Consider the following 25,259-nt stretch of genomic DNA (forward strand, 5'->3'; position numbering starts at 1 on the left):
TCAAAGCTAGGTAGTCACAGACCTGTGTCAGCTGACATGTGCAATGGTAAACCAGCGTTGTGGCTCGACCTTTAGGCAAATCTTAGTGTTAAGGTAAGGGTCAAGAATATTTTTAAAATACACATGGACACAGTTGTTTAATGTGTCCATATGTATGTTTAATGGCAGTTGTGCTTATTGCTAAATTAGGTCGTTAAACCTAGAATACACGGGCTTTTAGGGACTTCCTGCTAGCCTGGAGGCTTCAAGCAGTGGTTTGGTTTATTTATGCTTCAGGCCGGCTCTGCACATGTGGATTTCATTTTTGACCAAATCCAAATATCTTTCTAAGGACTATAAGCATACAATAACCTATTTGTGTAAACTTTGTTTAAATTCCCTAATTAAATGCTACAAATATTGACTGTCAAAAAAAAATGTTCTGCTTAAGGTTTTGTGATAAATCTAGAAGTTTTGAATCCAAAATAAAATGAAGGAACTGATTTCATGATGCTTACTGATGTGTTTTTTGATCATGGGAAAACTGGTGCATCATTTTAGACATAAAAAAATGTTACAACAATTTTATAGACCTACCAAAAGTAAAGCAGATAGGTTTAAAATATGTAATTGTGTTTGGTTTTGAAGGATATGAGCTCAGTGTGTTTGACAGCAAACAGAGCTTGATCTCTCCATTCTTAATAGCAACCTGGGTTGCCTACTTAACACATGGGATGCCTGCACATGCATAAAAGCAATATAAAACCTGTTCAGGGTGCAAATGACAGATTAATACATTATTTTGTTAAGATGTGGCACTCATGGGTCCCCTCTTCTACTGCTGCCTGGGCAACTGCCCATATGGCTCATATCAAAAACTACTTCTGATCAGTAAAGTAAACGTATAGGAACTAGTTTTTACTGATAGACATTTTGTCAAATATTCACTGATTTACTTTGTTTTTACTCTAATTAAAGAGCCAATTTTTTATTTTACCTGCATATGTTTCACAGCTTAATGATTGTTACATATGTACCACAAGTAGAAGAATGAGAGCGAGTGTGTCTCCTTACTTTGCGTGTGGTCTCCTACAGTTGATCTGTCTCCTGAGGCCTGGTTTTTATTAACTGGCCCATTAAGCTGCGACTCCGAGATATATGACACCACTGTCCCCCAACACACACACACACACACACACATATGGACAGAGGCATTAACAAGCAGACAGTGCTGTCTCACGCTTCTAAATAAATTCCTAGAACTCCATTTGGAGACAAACACATGAATCAAGATGTTGGCTGCCATCAGCTGAGATTGTAACGTTCATGTTGGTCATTTCCTCCAGCTTCTTAAGGTTTAATGCTTAGTCCATCAGCAGCTACAGCAGGGGTGTTGAAAGATGAGCTAAAAAAATTGTCACGTAATGTTTCAAGACCTGGCTCTTATAAAGCTTTAACTGAAGCATATCAGAATGCATTGATGGATAAAACTCAGTGTAGTGTAGCCTGTTCATTTATTTTTAAATCAGAACTCCAGATCTGGGACATTGCAGTGGGATTGGTGTACACTGAAAGAAACTGCATTTACATTTATTATATCCGTTTTAGCCGCTGTCCGCAGTACATGTTGTGGTCAGTGATGCAACCAGTATTACATGACTTAGAAGTAATGTTTTGGATCTCCATGGCTGACTTAGAAGACCACCTGAAGCTCACCATGGAATGAGCCGTATAGAAATGAGGACATGATTAAGACAACAGGAGGAATAGTAAGTTTTCCTAAACTGTGGAAACGTTTATTGGCCACACTCCTTTAACATTTTTCATTGATTATATATATTTTGATTCTGTTTGAACAAACCATAACTGTGTCGACATGTTGTGAAAATGCTGAAGAAAAACAAATTAGATTCATATAAAGCTTCTATATCAATAATAGTAGGATTTTAATGAATTAAACTTTGAAAAAATACTGTTTTTTTACTTTAATTTTTTTGTGGACATCCACTTCCCAATTCAAAGTATAGCTAACAGAAACGTTCCATTCTAGATTTGTTTTTCTGGGATAAATGGGGACGATGACTGACCTACTGAAATAAGATGTTCATGGACATCTGGTGATTTGAGGGCAAGAGTCTCTATGCTAAACACTCTAAAGTTTGACAACCAGCAAACATGTTTGGATTACATGTGCGCTGAAAGTACCCAAGTTGCTTCTTGCAATAGGAAAGAAGTCAACATCCTTGCATTGTCAGGCTCATCTACTGTATATTCAAAACACAATTTTATGGTTTTTTTTGTTATATTTATATTTAACGGAGTTTACTGATCAGCCATTTTCATGTTTTCAATAGTGTTATGTCCTCAGTTGTCCTAACCCAATGCATTTTACCCCACACTGACCGTATTATACTATTGCTAACCTATACACGATTGTATTGATCTAAGAATAAAAAGGTGATTCCTAAATTGCATGTAGAAAAGGTGGCCCTGTTGCTGTAGATTTGAATGAGAAATAATTTCTAATGCAGTTTATTGTAGGTTGCATATTACTTAATGTTTCTGTTTTAGACTTTGACATGTCTCAGAATTTATAAATATACGATATTAGAAAAACTGATATTATCCTTTATGCATGGAGGCTGTCATAATTTATCAAAACAGGCTAAAAATATATTATTGGGATGCTGAATTTACATACATTGACCCTGAAAATATAATATCATGCAAACAATAGCATCCAAGGAGTTCTGTTATTTGGATATTGCACACATGGATGTTGAGAGGATGATTGCAATTGTATATATTGTGCAGCTCCATTTGAAGCTAAACTCTTACTAGAAGCGGCTGAACTTCTTCCCAATCTTTTAAGCTGACGTGAACCACATTGATCCTTGAAAAAAAAAAATCCCTTGTTTCTTTCATAAGTAGGGAGGGACTGCTGATTATAGGCACGCACACATTCATAGTCTCTGTCTCTCTGATAGTCTGGGGACCTAGCAGTAACAAACAGCTCATTGTGCTGCAGAGGCTAAACTGGACTTCACCTTCCTGCCATCTACCCCTGGTATGGGTCTAGTCTCACTGTACTGATTACCAGGTATGTAAGATGTCTGTGTGTATTTGACCCTCAGTAGTAGCAAACAGGATTGTATGAGTGCAGTAAAGACATGTCCTTAAGTATGTTGGTCTTGCAGACATCCATCTTTTGGAGTTCAAGGAGCTACAAGGCAAACAGAAGGGGGTCTGATTGCATGCTGATATGCGCACACATATGAATGGGAGACCCATAAAGCAAACAAATGGATCCTAATCAGATGGCCACAGGGGGTAGAGAGGAGGGGTGACATTGTTTTGGGCTCTCTGGCATAGTTAACCTTTCACCTTTTTAGGGAGAAGACTTGGAATTTCAAGAATCTGCTCACATTCATGTGCACAACACAGACACACTGCTCTGGAATGTGTCCAGGAAATCTTTGAAGCCCACGGAGGGACTTGTGTTTTGAAGTGTCGGCCGTTGTGGGGTTGGTTAAACTTTAACACTGTCGGTATCAGAGACTCACACCTGCTGATGTTTGTTCTACAAGGTTCCAGACAGGGCAAAGAGTTGAGACATGAAGCACTTCACACACGGATTAGCTGGAGTCATTACATTTTAGGGGGCCGTTCAATAGGAGCTGTTTTCTCAGGCTTCTCTGTCAACATCTTTCTTGAAAGAAGTACCAGCTCAGTGTTTTAAAATGAGAGCTGGGTTATTTCAGTAAAAACAATTACTCTCCAGTTTGATGAATGATCGCAGGAATTACTGTGAGCTGAGGCAGCTTGCAGTGGGAAATTGTCTTTAGACCTTTGCACAATAGTCCGCTGCACTTCACACCTACTTGCCAACTTGTGACTACCTTCTTGGCAGTCTCAGAGACATAACAGTAGTGGCTCAACGTGCTGTTTCTGTTGTTACACAAACGACACCCAAAGGAGACTAACCAGGCTCAGCTTAAAAGTCAGGTTTTAAAGGAGTTTGAATTTTGAACTGAATCCTCAACTGAGAAAGTAAATAACAATACAACTAGAAAATTGAATGGCTTTAATCGTCTTTCTTTTCGTTTGTGTGCGTAGGTTTGTTTCGTTGAATTATTTTTCTTTTGCATGTAGATCTTTGCTGATAAGGAATAGATAGACATTGATTTTCAAAGCGTGCTCTACTTGTTCTACTAGTTCCTCGCCAGCTGGGTGTCATGTGTTACACCTGCCACAAGCTGGCAGTACTTATCAAGTTATTTGCCAGGGGCAGATAAGATAAAGGGAAACAATAAAATGTTGGGTAGTTGCCAGGAAGGAATAAAGAACTTTATACAGCTACGCTTTGGTTCTCAAAACTAGCTAATAAAAACGTGACTTTCATTGACGAGCTCTTCGCTGATTTTCAGTACCTATATGTGTTGCTACTGCATCTTGTAAAAATCTGGCATAAACGTCCACTCATCTGTATTGCAAGTGTCCCAGAGACTTGCAGCAGTGTCCGTCCGTAGGTAGGGGTGAACAATTCATTTTCCCAAAGTACCACATGAGTAACTATCGTTGTTGTGGGCCTGATCACTGGCCAAACTTTATTATGCCAAAACTATATTTCATAGAAAACTCTAAATGGGCTATTTTATTGGATCCTTATTACAACTCATAAAGTGCCACATGCTGAAAGCTTACATTGTCTTGATATGATTTTTCTCCTTAAAAAAACAATGTTCACATTTTTGTGTTTCTCTGTATTTTTAGCCTGATGTTATTAATTCAAGCTACAATCTCTGGGAACAGCAGTCCATTTTATCTTTGATTTCAGTAAATAAATACTTAGAGCAGGGCTGAACAATGTTAGGAAATTGGGTTCCGATATTATTTTTTTTATCCAACCAACCCTCACTGAGACTGTTTACATTTGCGCATCTGTCATGTGTGTCGGGTGTGAGCTTGTTCTGCAGACAGATTCGATCCAACAGGCTATATATCTTAATGTACAGTACAGACCAAAGGTTTGGACACACCTTCTCATTCAAAGAGTTGTCTTTATTTTCATGACTATGAATATTGTAGCTTCACACTGAAGGCATCAAAACTATGAATTAACACATATGGAATTATATACTGAACAAAAAAGTGTGAAACTACTGAAAATATGTCTCATATTCTAGGTTCTTCAAAGTAGCCACCTTTTACTTTGATTACTGCTCCGCACACTCTTGGCATTCTGTTAATGAGCTTCAAGAGGTAGTCACCTGAAATTGTTTTCACTTCACAGGTGTGCCCTGTCAGGTTTAATAAGTGGGATTTCAAGCCTAATAAATGGGGTTGGGACCATCAGTTGTGTTGTGCAGGAGGTGGATACAGTACACAGATGATAGTCCTACTGAATAGACTGTTAGAATTTGTATTATTGCAAGAAAAAAGCAGCTAAGTGAAGAAAAACGAGTAGCCATCATTACTTTAAGGAATGAAGGTCAGTCAGTCCGAACAATTGGGAAAACTTTGAAAGTGTCCCCAAGTGCAGTCGCAAAAACCATCAAGCGCTACAAAGAAACTGGCTCACATGAGGACCGCCCCAGGAAAGGAAGACCAAAAGTCACCTCTGCTGCGGACAATAAGTTCATCCGAGTCACCAGCCTCAGAAATCGCAGGTTAACAGCAGCTCAGATTAGAGAACAGGTCAATGCCACACAGAGTTCTAGCAGCAGACACATCTCTAGAACAACTGTTAAGAGGAGACTGTGTGAATCAGGCCTTCATGGTAAAATAGCTGCTAGGAAACCACTGCTGAGGACAGGCAACAAGCAGAAGAGACTTGTTTGGGCTAAAGAACACAAGGAATGGACATTAGACCAGTGGAAATCTGTGCTTTGGTCTGATGAGTCCAAGTTTGAAATCTTTGGTTCCAACCACCGTGTCTTTGTGCGGCGCAGAAGAAGTGAACGGATGGACTCTACATGCCTGGTTCCCACCGTGAAGCATGGAGGAGGAGGTGTGATGGTGTGGGGGTACTTTGCTGGTGACACTGTTGGGGATTTATTCCAAATTGAAGGCATACTGAACCAGCATGGCTACCACAGCATCTTGCAGCGGCATGCTATTCCATCCGGTTTGCGTTTAGTTGGACCATCATTTATTTTTCAACAGGACAATAACCCCAAACACACCTCCAGGCTGTGTAAGGGCTATTTGACCAAGAAGGAGAGTGATGGGGTGCTGCGCCAGATGACCTGGCCTCCACAGTCACCGGACCTGAACCCAATCGAGATGGTTTGGGGTGAACTGGACCGCAGAGTGAAGGCAAAAGGGCCAACAAGTGCTAAGCATCTCTGGGAACTCCTTCAAGACTGTTGGAAAACCATTTCAGGTGACTACCTCTTGAAGCTCATCAACAGAATGCCAAGAGTGTGCGGAGCAGTAATCAAAGCAAAAGGTGGCTACTTTGAAGAACCTAGAATATAAGACATATTTTCAGTTGTTTCACACTTTTTTGTTCAGTATATAATTCCACATGTGTTCATTCATAGTTTTGATGCCTTCAGTGTGAAGCTACAATATTCATAGTCATGAAAATAAAGAAAACTCTTTGAATGAGAAGGTGTGTCCAAACTTTTGGTCTGTACTGTATGTAACCATGACAAAAAAAGTTTTTCAAAATAAAAGCAGCTTATTCTAATCTGCATGCAAAATGAACACTTTGTTTAATTTGACATTTTCCAATCACCACATCAGTCCAGTTTGGGACATCTAAAAGTCCAGATGTGACCCTTTGACCATAAAAGTGCCAGGTCTATTGAACAGGGTGTTTTTTTTTCACAGCTCATGTATAAAATGCTCCAGTCTGTGTCCTGATCATGTGGACTTAATCATTTACTTAAATAAAAATATGAAATACTCCTAATCTCCACTTTCTTCTGTGTCACTTTTTTTCCCCCTTGAGCCAACCTCTTGAGTTTGGTGTTCTACAGTCACATTTTGAGCTCCAGCAATAGAATCAGAGAATCACAGCTCAGGTGGGAGACAGGACAGCTGTTAGAAGTGTATTCCCTCAATATGAAAACCCTAATGTTGTAAGAAGACATAAGATTTCCTATTTGCAGTTTGCTGCAAGCTGTGTACCACACCATCCTCACAGTGAAACATGGTGGTGGCGGCATCATGATGTGGGGGAGGCTTGTCTCCAGCTTAGGGGTCTAAACACAAATGTATGCCAGATGTTTCAGGGGTTTATTTGTATGCCTTTTTAAAACGGTATGTGTTAGTTAGCTAATCCTGTAGCACTTTCCTATGATTGTCCTTTGTCTACTTCTTGGCATGCCAGCTGACTGAAGTGCAGCTGTGTCGCCAGAGCAATGGCACAGAGTTTAATTAGCTACTTATCAGCTGCACAGAGAGCAGCGGTCAGAGCCATACATCTTTCATTATGTTCCTGTAACAGAGGTGTGCGTAAAAGATAGAAATGTCTGAGCGATTAAAAACAGGGATAAAGTCTCCTGTTCATCCATCACGCCCACTCATTGTGTTGGCTTATAATTATTGAGCAGATATTTTTAATTCTCCCCTCGCAAACTTCCCATCCTCTCTTACATTCCCTCGTCTTTCACCACACATTGTTTTCTCGCCCCCGTCTTTTCAAAAAGTCTTTGCTTTCTTTACTCTTTCAGAGCCTTTTTACATGCTCTGCAAACAGCCGTGCACGCTGACACACGTACAAAGAGGAACTACCTCTGCATTTTTCCCTCCTGTCAAACAATAACAGTGTTGAACTGTTGATATTATTTTAGCAGCGGTCCTGCGCTTTATCTCTTCGCCACAATGCTTCCTCTCTGACGGACCCCCACATCCTGCTGCAGAGGGGGCGAGAGAGGCAGCGAAGGAATGGGATGGGAGAGGGAGCGAGAGAGACGAGGAGAGAGAGAAATGCAGAGACCGGTGGGGAGACATAGCCATGTTTTGTCATCCAGCAAGAGGAGCAAAGGAGGAGGGAGAGGGGATGTGAGGATCATTAGCTGGGTTTTCCCTCTTGGTCAGAACCTGACTTTACTTCTTCACATCAGCTCTCAGACTTTCAGATGTCACTCATTAGCATCTCACCCAGGCTCTCCTAACAGACCTCAGCTGGCTTGAGGACAGAGAGGAGGATTCATTTTTTAAGGGGTTGACGAATCTGAGCAGAAACCTTCTAAGGGGTAATAAAAAAGGTTTGTGTCGCTGCCTGTTTAAAAAGTTGGAGGCTTCCTGAACAGACGGTCCACAATCTGAACTTGAACTCAGGTTGTGTCTGGGATGCTAAGAACTGAGCTCGAATCGTTTTAACGGTGGATACCTGTGCTGTCAGGTAGGTTTGAAAACTTTACATCTTCTCTACAACTCCATCTTTAAGGAGCTGAACACACAAAATGAATGTATTATTTTGCCTTATTTTTATGAGTTTGTGCATACCCTGTAGTTTCTTCTAGAATTCCTGCAGTTTCTGTGCTCTTTGAGACAGCGCATAGTCCAGATCTGCCCGTCTGTCTGGCATTTGCTCAGTGGTTTATTGAGGCTCCGTGTGTGACTCTGATTATGCGTGGTGACCTTTGCGGTTTCAGTCAGCTGTTGCTGTTTCTGGCCATTAAGTGCGACATTCCAGCAGATCTTTTCATAAAGGCCCTTTCAGAGCAGCGAGCGATCATTTTTGTTTTCTTTGAATTCCCATCTTTGTTGTCCAGTGATTTTCATCTTTGTATCCGCCCCCCTCTTTTTCCCAGATTTTTAGTTCAAGATGCTCAAATGCTTCACCGCAATCCTGGGAAGATATTTAGAAAAAGAAACTCCCCACATTCTGCCGGCTTTATCCAATGCCTTGGTTGGTCACAGAAAGACGCCAACACAAGTGATGGATTAACTCATTATCTCTTTCTTCATGTCAAGGATTTACTCGTATGTGTCATACTGTAGCTCAGTGGATTCAGAATGGACTGCATGTGATTCCTCTGTTTGTTGTTTCAAGCAGCAACAGGTTGCCCACTAGGTTTAAGTGTCAGAGAGAGGAAAGTAGGGCTCGTTTCTGTGCAAATTGGGAGCAGAGGCGATGTCACACTGTGTGTGTGAGCGAGAGGAGCCCAGTCTTTAGCATATTAAATCAACAGCTTCTGTTTGTGTTCCCTAGAGATTGGAGCCCCTTAGCTTCACACTGAGATTTCCAAAAGGCCTGTATGTTCCACCACAGACAGGTTAAAGGCTAAAAAGGATGAAATGGAGCAGCTTTGCTGTAATACGCTCACTTTTGCCAATATGTCAAAACATCCCCAAGGCAGGTATAAACTGATGTTGCAGGCAGCTCCATTTCCTACCTGATAAAGTTACGGAATGACCAAAAGTACAAAATGACCAAAACCAACTGAAGTCCAGCTCCCTGTATCAGCCCTGAATAGCAGGCTGTAGAAAATACTATTTCCGTTAGCTCCTTTACACCTTTTTGCGATCCCACTAAATTCCTTTTCAAACACCTTATCAAAGACAGCTAATTTTGAGTCCTCTTTACACTTCTTTACACTGTTGCCATTGCAAGCTGGTGGCACTTAGGCGTGATGTGTTCTCCAATCAGAAAAGGATCACACTTTTTACTTTCAGACTGGCACGTCACCAGTCAGGGCAGACAAAGCTGGCAATCAGCCGAGTCCGCCAGCGACCAATTATCGGATGCATCTCTAACATTAATTGAATCAAGTAGGTACATTTTTAATTGTTAAATAAAGACCTTTTTATACGTGGTGTCTCAATCTTCAAATCAGTCAATCAGTGCAGCTTATCGCCACTTCATTGTAAAACAAATTGTATAGAAGAAAGCAAGATGGTGTGTATTTTCCTTCGTATATTATTGTTTTGATGTATATCATACAATCACAGTAAATATCTATCTATCTCTGACAACCCTCTCAACTCCCCTCCGTGTCTTCTGGAGGTTCCTCCAGTCTGCTGTATTGCAGTTGCAGTAACACTGATAAGCGGTCCATCATCAACTAGTGTCATGGCAATGCTGGTTATAGGGATTTACTTGTAATTATTAACTTGTACTTATATGTAAAGCAGTTCTGAAAGTATATTAATAGATCTGTATTTCTTCATTTAATCAAAGCTATTAAAAAAAAGTTCCAAATGTTTTAAAAAGTTTAAAGCTCTCGGGCGATGTAATGCGATTAAATTTTTTTTTTTTTTTTAGAATTAAAAACGCAAAATCATTTTATTCAAAAATTTTTTTCTTTTTACCTGCTAAGCAGTAAAGTCAACATGCAGTATTTTAATGAAACAAACTAAAGAAGAACATATTATTGGAGGTCTGGAAAAGGGTCTTAGATGTTGTTTCCCAACTTTTCAGGTAAAATGTTTTTATTTTGTTGGTCTAAAAGGGTTTTTGTCTATTTCCAATAACAAAAAAGATAACTTTATTCAAAACTCCTTGCTGTATTTAAGAAGTTTAGTCAATAGGTGTGTCCAAATCCGTTTTTTGAGTGAAAGGTCTCCTGATGTTTGTGGCCCTACTTTCTATGGTAAATAATTCAAATGAAAGCAAAAACAAACATGGCTAATAAAAGGGAAACACTTTGTATTGTAAGAATATATAAATTTTTTATTGAAAATCTAAACCTAAAAATGACTAAAACTGTCCATCTGCATCAGTTCCATTTGATAGAGGGCCAAACTGTGGTTTGGGCCACAAAAAAGTATTCCAAGGGCTGCAAATGGCCCCCAGGCCACACTTTGAAACTCCCCTGCATTAAGCTGTCAAGCAGAAAAAAACCTCCGGTGCAGTCTGGGTTTCTAAGAGGCTCACTTAGCTCTGACACATTGCAAATCATTTTTGCTGGACAGAATAGATGCAAACACGCTGCCAGGCCTTTCCCACACATTCCTCTGCTAAAATGTTTTACTGATCATCTGAAATTACTAAATTAACATAGAAAAAAAGAGAAAACATAAGCAACTTTCTGTTGTGTTTTGCAGTTCTTCAGACTTTGAATCTTCACGTCATTGCCGATCCAAGTTGTTTCATCTGTCTGATTTTTCTAGTTTTTTTTTTTACCCAGTTATCAAATTCTCAATATCACTTGTTCTGTTTTTCCTGGTCATGAAGGTATGGAAGTCAAACTTGATGAAACAGGAAGTGGTGCTCATACTTGTGGTGCATTCAATAATGGTGTTTTTTCTGGTTGATCTCGGCTAGTTCCCACACAAACAAACTGGTAGAGGCGCATACGCGGGCTCTACATAAACTTTCTCAGGGGATAATTCAAGCACATTGTCAGCAAAGTCGAACAATCAGTGGGCTCAGATAGAAATCCCTCTTAAGGAGCCAGAACCAGGAAACTACAGTGTTTATTTTGGAAATGGCTCTCCTGCTCCTGCTTTATCATAAACGATAATACTCAAAAAAAAATGTCTCTTCCTTTCCCTCATGGTGCCAGGATCTGCATTCTTCTTCCTTAATTGTCACTCCAAGTTGTTCTCTGAAACACCCAGAATAGTGTTGTTTTGCACCTTCTGGTTTAAGATCCGTATACTTCGTTTTGGACTTTTGCTGGGAAGTCAACTTTAGGTCATCCGGTTCTTTTTTTTAGTTCTTGTAGAACCAAGTACCGATCTGTTTCAGATATGTCCAAATATTGATGCAGGTGAGAAGATTTAACAGGAAAGAGGTCTGCATTGTAGGGTCACAACACAATCTGGAACAGTCTGGACTTTGGATTAGATAGGTATGGAAAAGGATTTTATGTACTGTATATTTTATATCTCTAGACTTCATTCCATGTCACATTCTACAAACAGTCCATCCGTCTGTCCGTCTGTCCATCCATCCATCCATCCATCCATCTATCCACCGTCCGTCCGTCCATCCATCCATCTATCCACCATCCGTCCGTCCGTCCATCCATCCATCTATCCACCATCCGTCCATCCATCTATCCATCCATCTATCCACCCTCCGTCCGTCTGTCCATCCATCCATCTATCCACCGTCCGTCCGTCCATCCATCCATCCATCTATCCACCATCCGTCCGTCCGTCCATCCATCCATCTATCCACCATCCGTCCCTCCGTCCGTTTGTCCATCCATCCATCTATCCACCATCCGTCCCTCCGTCTGTCTGTCCATCCATCCATCTATCCACCATCCGTCCGTCCGTCCATCCATCCATCTATCCACCATCCGTCCATCCATCTATCCACCATCCGTCCCTCCGTCTGTCTGTCCATCCATCCATCTATCCACCATCCGTCCGTCCGTCCATCCATCCATCTATCCACCATCCGTCCATCCATCTATCCACCATCCGTCCCTCTGTCCGTCCGTCCATCCATCCATCTATCCATCTATCCACCATCCGTCCGTCTGTCCATGCTTCCATCCATCCATTAAGTGAAGTTTTTCCTGGTTTATCCCCATTTTATTTGATCCATTTTCAACTTGAAACAATTTTGGCTTCCAGGTCTCTTGTGCAGAGCAGCAGCTGCATTTATAGAAAGACCAAATGTCTTCAGACCTAAATCTTATCCAACCTCAGCTGTGAACTCAGCAGATTTTCTAGCTCCTACCATCCAGTAGCAGAATTCCCGACTCATGTGCTTGAAAGATATGAGCTTTCTTTCAGACTCCGACCATCATACTTGTCTGGTCCACTCTGCAGCTGCTGTTTGATTTTTTTTTTTTGTGTTGATGTTTCTTCATCTCGAATTCACACTTCTGCGGGGGGTTCAGTTAAATCTGGCCAGCGTGTGAGATCGGAAGTGTGTATAAAGGAATTGGGGAATATTTTGGGACATGGTGGAATTCCTGGCCATAGATCTGACTGGAGAACTTACTGCTCATGTGAGATGAGTGTTTTATGGCAGCGCTGGGAAAGTCCAAACAGCTTGTTAGGAATGCCATGTCCAAGACATTTGGCGAAGGCTCTGCTAGTGTAGGTCTGTGTTTCATCTGAGCTGATGCTACAGAAAAACATACAGCTGAGGTTGCAAGCATGAACGTCATTGCTGCCATCTCAGTGGTCTTAATCGTGCTTGGAGAAAAGGAGATGTTGCTCAAACCTAAAGGGAGACGATTACTGTACAGACCTTGGAATGGGTCACAACTTGAGACAAACCTCCGATTTGTATTTTACTGGTTTAATTTTAAATCAAAATAATTTTACTGTGTTCCACGTTTGGTTCCTGTAGGGATAAATCCTGACCTGAGTCTTCCTCTCCTTCACACAGACGCAGCATTCCTGTCATCAGGCCTCACTCCTGGCACTTGTCCAAGCTGTTGGAGCCGCTGCCCCCTCCTCCGTCTCCTCCGCCCCTGACCCCCCGCCTCCCCCCTGCAGACTCCCCTCCGCTCCCCCCTCCTCCCCCTCCGTCTGCCATGCAGCTACACTCCGGCTCCTACTCTCTAGCCTGGCACACAACCAACAACAGGTGAGAACAGATGGGTCGATCCTGTTGTTAAAATGCTGCTGCCATTGCCTCACATTTATTGATAACTAATAGAACAATTCACTCTATTTCATGCGGTAGGATTTCCCCCACCTGTTGGAGCACCATCAGACCAAACACTAAAGTAGCATGGAGGTTATTTAGTCCTGAAATCAGCCCTCAGTCAGAGAGACCATTCCTGTATATCAGCCACATGAAGCAAAATTGTAAAGTTAAAAATTCTCACGCGACACAGAAATTCAACATTTCAAAAATAGTTTTTGCTTGTTTTGACCTGCTCAACAGGAAACTAAAGACGTAATATTTTAACAAAACAAAGTTGTCGATTTGTTGGAAAGCGCCCCCTTGGATAATGGTCGAGGAAAAAGTGAAAATAGAGTAAAGCAAATCTTCTTTGCTTCATTATCAGATCCCTTGTAGCTTTCTAACCTTTTTGTGCACATTTCTATTTTTTACATTTTTTTGCAGCACTAGTAGCTTTTTTTTCCCCAGAGTTTTTTTGACAGTTGTTAGACAGGAAACGGGGGGCGAAGAGAGAGGGGAAGACATGCAGCAAAGGGCTGGGCACGAACCCGGGACTGCCGCGTCGAGGAAGAAAGCCCCTTGTACATGGGCCGCACACTTAAACCCTTACACCACCAGCGCCGCACCCTCTGTGCACATGTCAAACTGCAGAAGTCTGTCAGATCATATCAGTCATTTTTTGCACAGGATCCATTTAAAATTAAATAAAAATAGCAGTGTCCAACTTTATGTTTGAGCTTAAAAGTCACAAGATTCTGTGCAGTTCTCATATGGATCAGTAGATTATTCAACAGTTTTGGGGCTGCAACAGAGAAGACACGATCACCTATACTCTTCTGATTGGACCCCAGAATATCTAGAAGCAGCTGGTTGTTTCACCTTAGTGTAGATGTGGCTGTATGGTGTTTTATCAGAACCTTTTTATATGATGGGGAAAGACCCGTACAAAGCAGTAGCAACATTTTTAAATCAATCCTGTAAGAAACAGGAAACCAGCGGAGCGAAGCCTGAACTGGGGTTATATGTTCCTGTTTTCTAGTTCCTGTTAACAGATGAAGCAGCAGTTAGCACGAGCTACCAGCGGTGAAGGGATGACTGATCTAAACCGGCATAAAGGGAATTACAATAATCTAGAGACGGTGGTGTAAAAACAGGGATCATTCTTTCAAAATCCTTAGGAAGAAAGTAAGTCTGTACTTTGGCAAGAAGTTGTAGCTGAGAAAATAAACATTTTTGTGGGGCTTCTCAGCTGAAGTTGAATTAGAAAATGTATATTTCCCAAAAAGCGTTTGTCAGAAGTTTTTCTTTCCACAGAGTGTGCCATCCTGTCCTTTTGAGTCACTATCTGCGGTCCTGTGACTACATCAGATTGCTGTTCTTTTTGTTTTTTTTTTGTTTTTTGCTGCAAGGCTATGTCGGGGATTTTCTCTCTCGCTGTGACTGGTTGAATCCCAAAAAGCCAACAATCGTCAGGAAATAGGTGACATCACCGCATTTGTAAGCCAACACGGCCCACGCAGGAAGCATTGATCTATTTTCGGCTCCCGTTTAAAACATCCTGAGGTGATAACCAATCAGATGGCTCTCAGAAAGGAAAAATGGAGGCGGAGGTTGCTTGTTATCTGAAGGCGAAACTCCCTAAGTTTCCACATGTCATCCAGATCCCCAGTTGCGTAGTTTGAGGAGGCATGCAGAAGTTTCAGTATGTGCATTCATCCCCAGGAGTGTAGTTTGCTCTAAGTAGTTAAATGACAGGTAGCAAAACAGGAAAACATCATCAAGAAGACAAGTCATGAAAGATTAACAAACGTATCAGTTTGTTGTTGAGTCGTTACATGCTGGACATATTTAGAACTCCAATTAAGTCAGTAAATTGGTCAGTCTGTAGCTTGTGTTTTAACCAGAAGTCAAAAGGATTTAGTTAACATTTAATTGGCACAAGAAACAAAGCAGCTACAATTCAGCAATGGCTAAAACAATAACATGGCTGACTAATTGAGGAGCGAGGCCACTGACATCCCTTATCAGTTCACCATCAGGTATATAATGGGTATATTTTCGTCCCTGCAACACAGTAGGGACAGAGAACTACATTGTCCTTTCAGGTTAAACTAAGAGCAGCCATGCGGTGCAGATACATGAGCCTTTGTGTGTCTGTATGATCTCACCAAGGTAAACTGTAATCTGTTCAAAAGAAAGAGGAAGTCTGCAGCCTCTCTATATTGACTCATAATGAAAATGGCTGCACTGTCCTTGTTTGTCAGCTGCATTCTACGTAAGAAGTTTGTACTGTTCTCCTTATGATAAGAATCAGTGATATAATGCACTGCTATTAGATTTAATAGTCCCACGAGGATTAGATAGCAGTGCATCTGTGTGTGTGTGTGTGTGTGTGTATGTGTGTGTGTGTGTGTGTGTGTGTGTGTGTGTGTGTGTGTGTGTGTGTGTGTGTTTTGGCCTTTTATTCCTACAGTTTCTCCTGCCTGATCTGGTTATACACACACATACACACGTTTGTATTTCTACCCATATTAGGACTTTGTATTGACTTCCTTTTATTTTGCTAACTGCGTTTCTGCCTAATCCTAACACACACACCCTAACCATCACCACACAAACCAACCTTAACCCAAACCTAATTTACACCATGCCTCTAACCCTCACTCTTAAAAGAGGGAGTCCTCCGCATTAGGATAGGGCTTTGGTCCCCATCGGTCTTAAGAAGGTGAGTAAACATATCCAGAAAGGTCCTGACTAGGTAACATGAACAAGCACACACACACACACACACACACACACACATTGGATGAGGAGGCAGCTCCTGGCATGCCTCTGGACAATGGCATGTGACTCCCAGAACATGTGGACAAAGAGAGGAAGACATCCAGAAAACTGTGTTTGTGTGAAGAGAGAGGAGAGTCTGTACAGTGAATGGGTTTGCATTATGCAAGTGTGTTTCTGTCCAAGCCCCGACACAATATGAAGACCGATGGAAGGAAGTTTATCTGTTCTCACCATTCGCATCAGCTAATGAAAACTGTTGGTGGTGTGCTCAACTGACACACTGAGGATTAATCCAATGACCTTACAAGATCCCTCGGTGTGTCTATGCTAGTGCCTCTGCGTTGGCCCTCACATGTTCCAGATTGGTCTCTGATTGGACTGGAGTGACGGTCATTTCCTGTCCAGCTACGACTTTATTTTCTGGTTTCCTCCCTCGGTCACCCAGGTCAAATCTATACAGGAGCCTCCCCTCCACTCATTCATTGCTCACTTCCTTCCAGAGAACGTTTTCCCATGAAGATAATGAAGCTTTCCCTCCCACAGTCAGTATTATCCTCCAAGTTGTGTTTTTTTTACAAACCAAGGAAAACGTTATGTATGTTATATTTTTTTGCTTTAAAACAGCTCTCTAATTGTAGTTTTAAAACAGGGAAACAGTCTGTGCAGGGTAATAGTTTCAGACAGCCAAATTGGACTTTTCTGGAAGTATGGATGACATAATAGCCTTCTTTCCGCCAGCTGATTGGCAGTGTGCAGCAACAAGTAGGCGCAGGGCAGCACTGCATTTCACTATGCAGGGAAACCTCCAACCCTTCGGTTACATGCGGGTAACCGCCCACTGCGCCTCAATGCTACCTATGTTCCACCTTTTTTTGGCTTCGATAGACTTCCAGACCAAATGTTGAAACCAGGGTTCTGCAGTCTGCAGCTCCAGAGCCACATGAGGCCCTTCTGCCCTTCCACAGGGTTTAAAGTGGAAACCTTTTAGCAGAAATGATTTAGAGACAAGCCAAGGGACAGCTTGCAAGGCTGTTTTTATCTGGTCATTTATCTGAACATCTCCATTGAAACAAAGATGATGTGAAATAAAAACTAGATGAATGAATATGTTTTAAAAAATGTACTTGCTGCAAATTAATGGAGTCATCTTTGCTAGAATGTCTTAACTTGCCTCGTTGTAATGAGGAAAATATTTTTTTTTTCTTCTCTTTGTAAAAGTTGGAGGGTTTTTTTTGCTCCTAAGCTTTAAAATAGTCATCTTGATTGTAGTTCTTTAAGCTTGCAGTAAAACATAAAAGCTCTGCTCCAACTCAATGTTTTCTGTATACTGGGATGTTTCTAATTTCAAAATAAAATGTGTTGAACTTCTTTAAGTTTATATATGTATTTGTAAAATACAATATATATATATCTATTTATTTATAAAAGGTGGATTTTATCGTTTTTCCAAGACTGCGGTTCCAGAAAAATGTTATTTGTATTGTTTAGATTTTTGAGTGTTGCTGACTGCTGGTCCAGCCCTATGTTTCCTATGCTTCAGCCTGTTTTAGTTTTTCAATGATTTCATTTAACAAAGCTGGTGGGAGCCCAATTTGAGGTTTAAAAGGTTTTAAAAGTACATTTTGAAATCCAAAAGTTGCACTTTGGTATAAACTAGCTATTAATCAAGTCATGGCCATCAAAAATGATGTAAAATGGGGGCATTACACCTCTGTAGTCCATGGCTTGGTAAGTACCTGATGTAAATGATTTTTAAAAACATTCAACATTTACAGCATCAGCTAATGTCTGGTTTATATGTGTAAAACAGGTCTATAAAGTCATTTAAAAAAACAAAAACAAATAATTTAATTCCATTCGTGTGGTTTAAACATGTTTTAGAAGGTCCCAGAGATGATGCACAGCTAATCCAAACCCATTCCCCCATGCCCCCTTTCCATGTGCTGCTGTGAGCTGTCAGGCAGCTGTATATGCTAGTACAATATTGGAATTTCCCCATTATCCTTTAAGAATTTGAGCTGTTTTAAGCTTTTTTTTTTTTATCTACCCATGCCATGTCTTAGACACTTGAGGCTACCAAATGACACCCTACGCTTCCTATTAAAGATAATATTTTAAAAGAACCAGCAACTATTTTTAATGCCTGTTGGTAGAATAAACATCATAGAATGTCTCCCACAGACTTTCTACCGGGGCAGATAACCTTCATAACAGAACAAGGCACTAACCGAATTGGTAACCAAGTTTAAATATTTCACAGCTGGCTTTCAAACCATGAACTATTAACCATAAATACCACAGAAACCGCCTGGAGGTAGTCTACTGGTTAGACCTCAATACTGGTTTGAGATCAAAGCTCGTTACAGATTTCTGTCTCCCTTGGAACTTTTCCCATTGTTTGAATAAGACACCAAAGAAACACGAAGAGTGTGGGAGTGCTCTGTTCCTCTTTATTGGAAAAAAAGAAATACCAGAATAAAATGTGGTTGGGCTTCATGGGGGATTTTTACGTGTTGACTTTGAACCATTTAACCCGAGCACAGGGAACACTGCATGCCTTCCACCTGCTCCTGCTAACTTTAAGAGCCAGTATTTGTCAAATGCGTTGTCTTATCCCATATTCCCAAGCTCTCCTTCTGTCTTTTATGGATTTCACCAAGAAATAGTCTTTCATGTTTCACAAACATGTGAAACTACAATGGCACAGTAGGGTGAAGGACTGTAGATGTCACAAGTCAAATCCATGAGGTAAATGTTGGGTTAAAGGCCGCTCAACTAAAAGTTGCCTTTATTATAAAGTATAAATGACATTTATTGCATTGCTATTTGCCCTGGAATAGATCTTTTAACTGCTCTCCATCATCATTTTTTTTATTATTGGCAGATGGTCTAGGTAGTAAGCTGAACCTGAACCTTGGAGGCTATTTTTCATCACTCTGCATAGCGCTGATGGTCAGATAAGATCTTTATTCAGTATGTGGCCAGTTAAGGATGAAAATTTGCAAATTGAGTCGGATCAACAACAGACCCTTGCACGATGACCCATATTTTGCGAGGCGATGGCTGAAACCTGGTTTCGTTCCAGCAACTTGACTCAGGCTTGGATTTAAAGGGAATTTCTGGAGCATTTTCATCCCTCGCTTGGTCACACTTATTTCTGGCCAAATGGATTTTGGCCTTTACAGCCCCAATCCATGTAATCTACCTTGGCAAGCTTTAGGGAAAATCTTTTTTGGAATCATGCTTGTAAGAACGAGAGGTGCTTGTATAGACTGTAAGGCCTACTGGGCCAGTTGTTGCTTTTATAACGTCTTTCTTAAGAGTAAAACATGAAGAGGTTTCCTTGTCAAATGTATGTATTGCTGTCAGTGATCTTCAAAAGGTTAAAAGCAACCTGTTTCTTAGTCAGATGTCTCAGTGGCATTTACCCTTTAGGAGATGAGACGGAAACAATCTAATAGCGGAAGGAAGAAAGGAATGATAGAGTAAGGTGGAAAGAAGATGAGAAGAATAGAGGGATTGCTTCAAGATTGTGACTCGTGGGAGTTGACGAGGAGGAAATCCCTTTTCGCCTAAAGAGGCTTCCTCCTTGGGGCTTTAAAAACACATGGGGCTGCCGTGGATCTTCAGCGCAGCTCTAATATGCAACAGATTCCCCAGCTGTGAAGCTCAAATGATATATGCAAGGAAAATGTGCTGTGCATGTTTGAAAAGGATAACTTATTTGATGTAGTTTATGAAAGCATTACTACTTTTTTGTCTAGAACTGACAGCGTAGTATTCCTCAAGAATGTATATAAATTCTGCCTACCTCTTTTTAACAATGTATCATGTTACAGCCTCAAACGTCAATGTTTTTATTTTGTACGTCATAAAAATAATGGGGAAGTTGGACAAGAATAATACAGGTTTTTGTTATTTGTTTTTTCACAAAAAAAAAAAAATCTGAAAAGTGTTGCCCCTCTTACTCTGATACCCCTAAATAAAATCTAGTGATCTGTGTTGGAATAGCCTAGCCAAAGCACAGACCTAAATCCAATTCAGAATCTGACTGAAATTTAGCTTTTTTGCTAAGAATAACCAAATTTCAGACTCTTGATGTGCAAAGATGGAGACCCACTCCAGAAAGCCTTGCAGCTGTAACTGCACAAAAAGGTGTCAGTATTCACTCCAAGGGACCTAATAGAAATGGACCCCAAACCTCTTTAAGTAAAATAATTGAAAAGAAAAACATATATGTAGAGTATACATTTTTTTTTCTTTCCCCATTGTGCCCTACTTTGTGTTGGTTTACCACAATAAATCCATGAAATCCAACAAGATGCATTGTAATTTGTGGTTTTATTGTGACAAACTGTGGACAAGTTGTGAATACTTTTCCAAGGCACTGTATTTAGCAATAATTTACTGAATATTTACTCAAATAGGCAGTTGCCACTACCTAAATCTCTTGGTAAACTGAAACTGCATGACCTGTTTCTAATGTTCAGTTTGGTTATATTGTCAGTAAACCGTTGATCTTCTTGTCTCTACAGTGATCTGTCCGTGCAGTGGACCAGACCGTACTCCTCCACTGACCGAAGCAGCTCCCAGGGATCTATGGAGAGCTTGGACACACCAACACCCACTACACAGCCATACTCTGACTCCCACAATTCACCCGTTGACCCCACCCTTTTCAACAACAAGCGAGACTCTGCCTACAGCTCCTTCTCCGCCAGTTCAAACACATCTGACTACGCCACGGTGCTTCTAAGGCCCGGTGAAGCTTCCTCCATGGATAACCTCCTCCAGAGCCTTGGGCCAGCTTATCAGGGTTACCCTGGTGACTCTTGCACTCTAGGGAGGTCGTCTGGTGAGGCAGTAGATGAGGCGCATCTAATTGTACACAAGTCGAGATCGTTGACCAGGCCGAAACCGAGGCCCGTCAAGATAAAAGAGAGGCCGTCATCCTGCTGTTATGAGCAGGACCAGAGGGGAGGGGCTTTAGAAATTGTAAGGAATGGAGAATCTCAAGTGGAGAGAAAGAATAACCCCCCTCAGCCTCCAACTAGAAAGGACAGCTTTAGGGTGACCCGGAGTTGCACTAATACTGCAGGCAAGCGTTGCACCTCAGCTCCCATTGAAATTTGTAGTTCTTATTGTAAAGAAAACCTGCCCTGTCTGAATGTTGATTCTGGAATTCAAAATGGTTTTCCTACACCAGAAGAGGGAGACCATACTGAGAACTTAACAACAGATTCAGCAGATTCACACTTTAGCCAAAGACAGACTGAAGAATTTAGACATATTATATGTGGTAGCAGCTCTAACAACGACTCTAAATCAGAGACTACATCAGAGCGCCTCTTTGACTCAGTTCCATCCCCAACAGTTCCCATCACCCCCTCTGGTTCAGCTGACGTATCCTCTGAATCCTCCACAGAGGTTCATGGACAGTCCCATGTAAACCAATGTCTGACCAAGCATTCCTCATCAGGCCTTCAAAGACACAGTGCGCCCGAGAAGCTGCTCACCACTCAGCTTCAGTTACTGCAGTTTAACAGCAACGGCTCTTCTCCGGAGCCTTTGAACCCATCAGCCTCTTCTGATCCCTCTGTGTCCCCCTGCAGCGGCCAGTGGTCCCATGCTTCATCACTCCAGCACACAACAGAGGACCCAGCACTTCCCACATCACATAAACTGGAAGGTAGTAGAAGCTCAACTCCAGGATCTGTTTTCTTAGAGGTAGAAGGTGAGGCCGGTGCTTCAAGTGAAGGGCTGGAAGTTGTGGTTGTAAACGGGAAGTGTCTTTCACCAGTTCATCATCATGCACCTTGGGGTCGTTCTGTTAGCGTACCGGGTGAACCCAGTGGATCAACAGCCCGGGAAAGACTGAGCTCTGATCAGATATTGGAGAGTGATTTTCAGCCGCTCAGTGCTGCTGCCAGTGTGGATACCTTACTGGACGAGCAAACACTTGAGGAAGAGCAGAGAGCTGGGGACAAAAATGAGGAAGTGGCAGAAAGAGAGGAAAGCGTGAAGAAGCCCAACTCATCTAAAAATCATCGGCGGAACCGTCGACGCAGTGAACGATTTGCTACCAACCTCCGCAATGAAATCCAGAGGAAAAAGGCGCAACTTCAGCGTGGTCATGGCCCAGGAGGGCTGTTGTGCAGCAGAGAAACTGTCCACGAAGAGGAAGGTTCAGAACTTTGTGAAGATGGAGCAGACCCAAACAGGCCTATCCAGAACAAATGTGTCAAAGTTATCCTTTCCACACCAGCAGTCCCTCGAGATTCCCAGACCTCATCACAGGTGAAGACATCAAACACCTCAAGAGAATCAGACTTTGGAGCCTTCCAGACTCAGACCACATCCTTCATTCAGGGCAATAATCGATCCAGGTCTGTTCAGATTCTGGACCCGGGCGTCCCCAGTTTTGGTGTCGGCTTCAGAGTTGTTGAGGAACCGGCTCCTGCTGGCAAAGCCCGCCGCTGGCGGTGGACCCCCGAGCACAAGCTCCAACCAGAACAAGATGGAGAACGATTGTGTGGGGTCTTAGGTGAAAGGTCGCTGGGAGTAACTGGGTCAAGTCATGGAGTTTGTGCCTTCACCTCCAGCTCCTCCTCCAGCTCCTCCTACAGTCGGTCCTCTTTAAGTTCTCGAACCGAGGAATCAGATATTCTTCCATTTGCAGATAGAATGAAGTTTTTTGAGGAGACTTCTAAAGGCATGCCTGTGTCAAACACCTCAAAAAGGTCCAGTTATAGGCAAAACCATCCAGATCAGCATCCGGAGCAACAGACGGGAGAGCTTGGCCAGGATTCAACCCAAAGGAGATACTCCTACCAGGGAGGAGTACAACAGGAAAGTGTCCATCTTCTGAACAATGTCCAACTCAGGAGGCAGTCTGTGAGCGCCATCAGGGAGAGACAGAAAGAAATGGAGAGGGAAAAACTTAGAGACAGGGAGGAGAGGCAGCAGGAGCCAGAAAGTCAAGAAAGAGAACTAGAAATGGAGCGGGCAAGGCTGAGAGAGATTCAGCGAGGGGACAGTATGAGGCAGTGGGAGAGGGAACGAGAAAGAAAACTGGAAAGAGAAAAAGAGGCTGAGAAGGAAAGAGTGGAACATTTTCAGCCCACCTCACATCAGGACTGTTACAGTAATCCTGGCTTCAGAAAACAAGGAGACATCCAGCATACGGACCAATTCCACAACCAGCAGGCCAAACCATATACATTTTCTCACTGTCAAAACCAAAACAAAGTCCCGCAATCAGCTTTTTATCCCATCATCCATCATCAGCAGCCAGAGAACCAAGAGTCTTTGCATCATGGATACAACACCAGGAGCTACACACCCACAGAGGTAGGAAGACATCTTGCTTGGTTTCACCATTAGAGACATAACTGGATTTACAGTACAAAATTATGAAAGAGTCAGACATCAGATCTCAGTTTTGGCTTTCAATTATTTTTCAACTAATGTGTAACTTTCAAAGCACATTCCAGTTAGAAACTACTGATTAATGAATAGTTTTCTACTATTAAGTAGCAATTCTTGAGATCACCTCATTTCAGAAGATTTCTATTTCTGGCTCTGGATGCAAATATTTTCAGTAAGTTCACAAGCTGGCCAGCCCAAACCAAATATCCAATCTGTGCATTTCCTGAACTGAATCAAAAGCTGTTCACAGTTTCAGATCACTGAAATCAGGCTGTGATCTAACCAAACTGACCAATGGAAGACTGAAAACTGACTCGTTTTGTCAACTAGCACCTAAAGGGGTCTGGCGGCCACACTTGGATTTTGGACTTAAGTTGCTGCTCTATCCAAGTACTCCGTAGGTGGATAGTTATTCTGAAACTGAACCTCACATCCTGCATGTGGTCAAAGTGTGAATGTCTCATAAGAAGTTCTACAGATCATTGAAATAGTTCATGGAATTGAGGGGAGATTGTGCAATGGCTGTGCTCTACTGTTCTGGTGCTAATAACAGTGTTGGGTTACGGCTTCACCGCAAATTGATTCTAGGCTCCGGGGAGAGGGGTCAAACTATTACAACCCCCTTGAAATTCATCCTTTAAGTATCCTTATCATTTGACAGCGAGTAATCCAAACTGACATTTATTTTGGGACTGAACACATCTTAAGATCAGCAAATATTTGAGCCAAGCGGACTCAGTTTTGTTGTTCAGTGCGACTCTGCCATAGTAAAGCCTTGGGGGGAGTCTTGAACCCTGCACCCCTGCATGCCAGGGTCCTTTTCAAATCAAAGCTCGCGGGTCTGATGCCACGGCGATAACCTCAAGTGTTGAAATCTACCGCTAACTACGTGCAGCATTTTTAATGGGAACAGATGTGCAGAAAGTTGTGCTTTTGCAGACACAAATGTCATGTCTGTGAACAGCCTTCCATCAGGAATGTATCGGCAGATGTTCAGTTTGTCAAGGCACTGATGGGTTATCAATTCAGGTGTGAGCTTTTAGCTGTTATGTTCCCCTGCTGTGTTTTTAAATAATTTAACTCAATTATTTGTTTTTTTTTTTTATAACTTCTCGTAGTTAGGGTAAGAGGTTTTCCAGCTTCAAACACATAAGACATAAAGGCATGAAAACCAAGTAAATGCAACACAAAAGCTATACACTGTAAAGTAAATTAATGAGACTTTAGTGTCAAATATCTACATTTTATTACAGGTTAAAGGTGTGCGAAGAGCCTTACATCAAGTGTCTACTATTCCTTTCTCACAACAAATTAAATAAAAAAGCACAAACACCAAAAATAAATGTATAACAATAAGGGAAAGAACCATGTAGTGGCATATGATGGATAATAAGTGAATACTGATCATAATTACGTGATAATTGTCCTTTTTGCTCTTTGAAATTTATTTTGAAAAGCCTGTCATAAATATAATTTTTTTATTTTTACCAAATGTATAGATTTATATTTAAATGTCTGTACAATGAGAGGAAAGTGGAACCAAAGTTCTATTTACTGTTTTGGTGTACAA

General features: G+C 41.6%; 1 protein-coding gene across 5 annotated transcripts in view; it reads left to right on the forward strand.

The window, feature by feature from the left end:
- Positions 1 to 25,259, forward strand: part of shroom4 (shroom family member 4) — an 89,096-nt gene that overhangs the window by 50,749 nt on the left and 13,088 nt on the right. For 2 of the 5 annotated variants that reach the window (XM_047386012.1, XM_047386016.1), the window contains exons 3-4: positions 13,235 to 13,435; positions 20,797 to 23,611. In XM_047386012.1, the coding sequence (XP_047241968.1) occupies positions 13,235 to 13,435; positions 20,797 to 23,611 (3,016 nt within the window). Of the gene's footprint in view, positions 1 to 8,011; positions 8,336 to 13,234; positions 13,436 to 20,796; positions 23,612 to 25,259 lie in introns of those variants that run through there. The other 3 variants (XM_047386015.1, XM_047386017.1, XM_047386014.1) reach the window with 3 other exon arrangements.

This window comes from Girardinichthys multiradiatus, chromosome 14 (assembly GCF_021462225.1).
Source record: "Girardinichthys multiradiatus isolate DD_20200921_A chromosome 14, DD_fGirMul_XY1, whole genome shotgun sequence".
In the NCBI taxonomy this organism is placed as follows: domain Eukaryota; kingdom Metazoa; phylum Chordata; class Actinopteri; order Cyprinodontiformes; family Goodeidae; genus Girardinichthys; species Girardinichthys multiradiatus.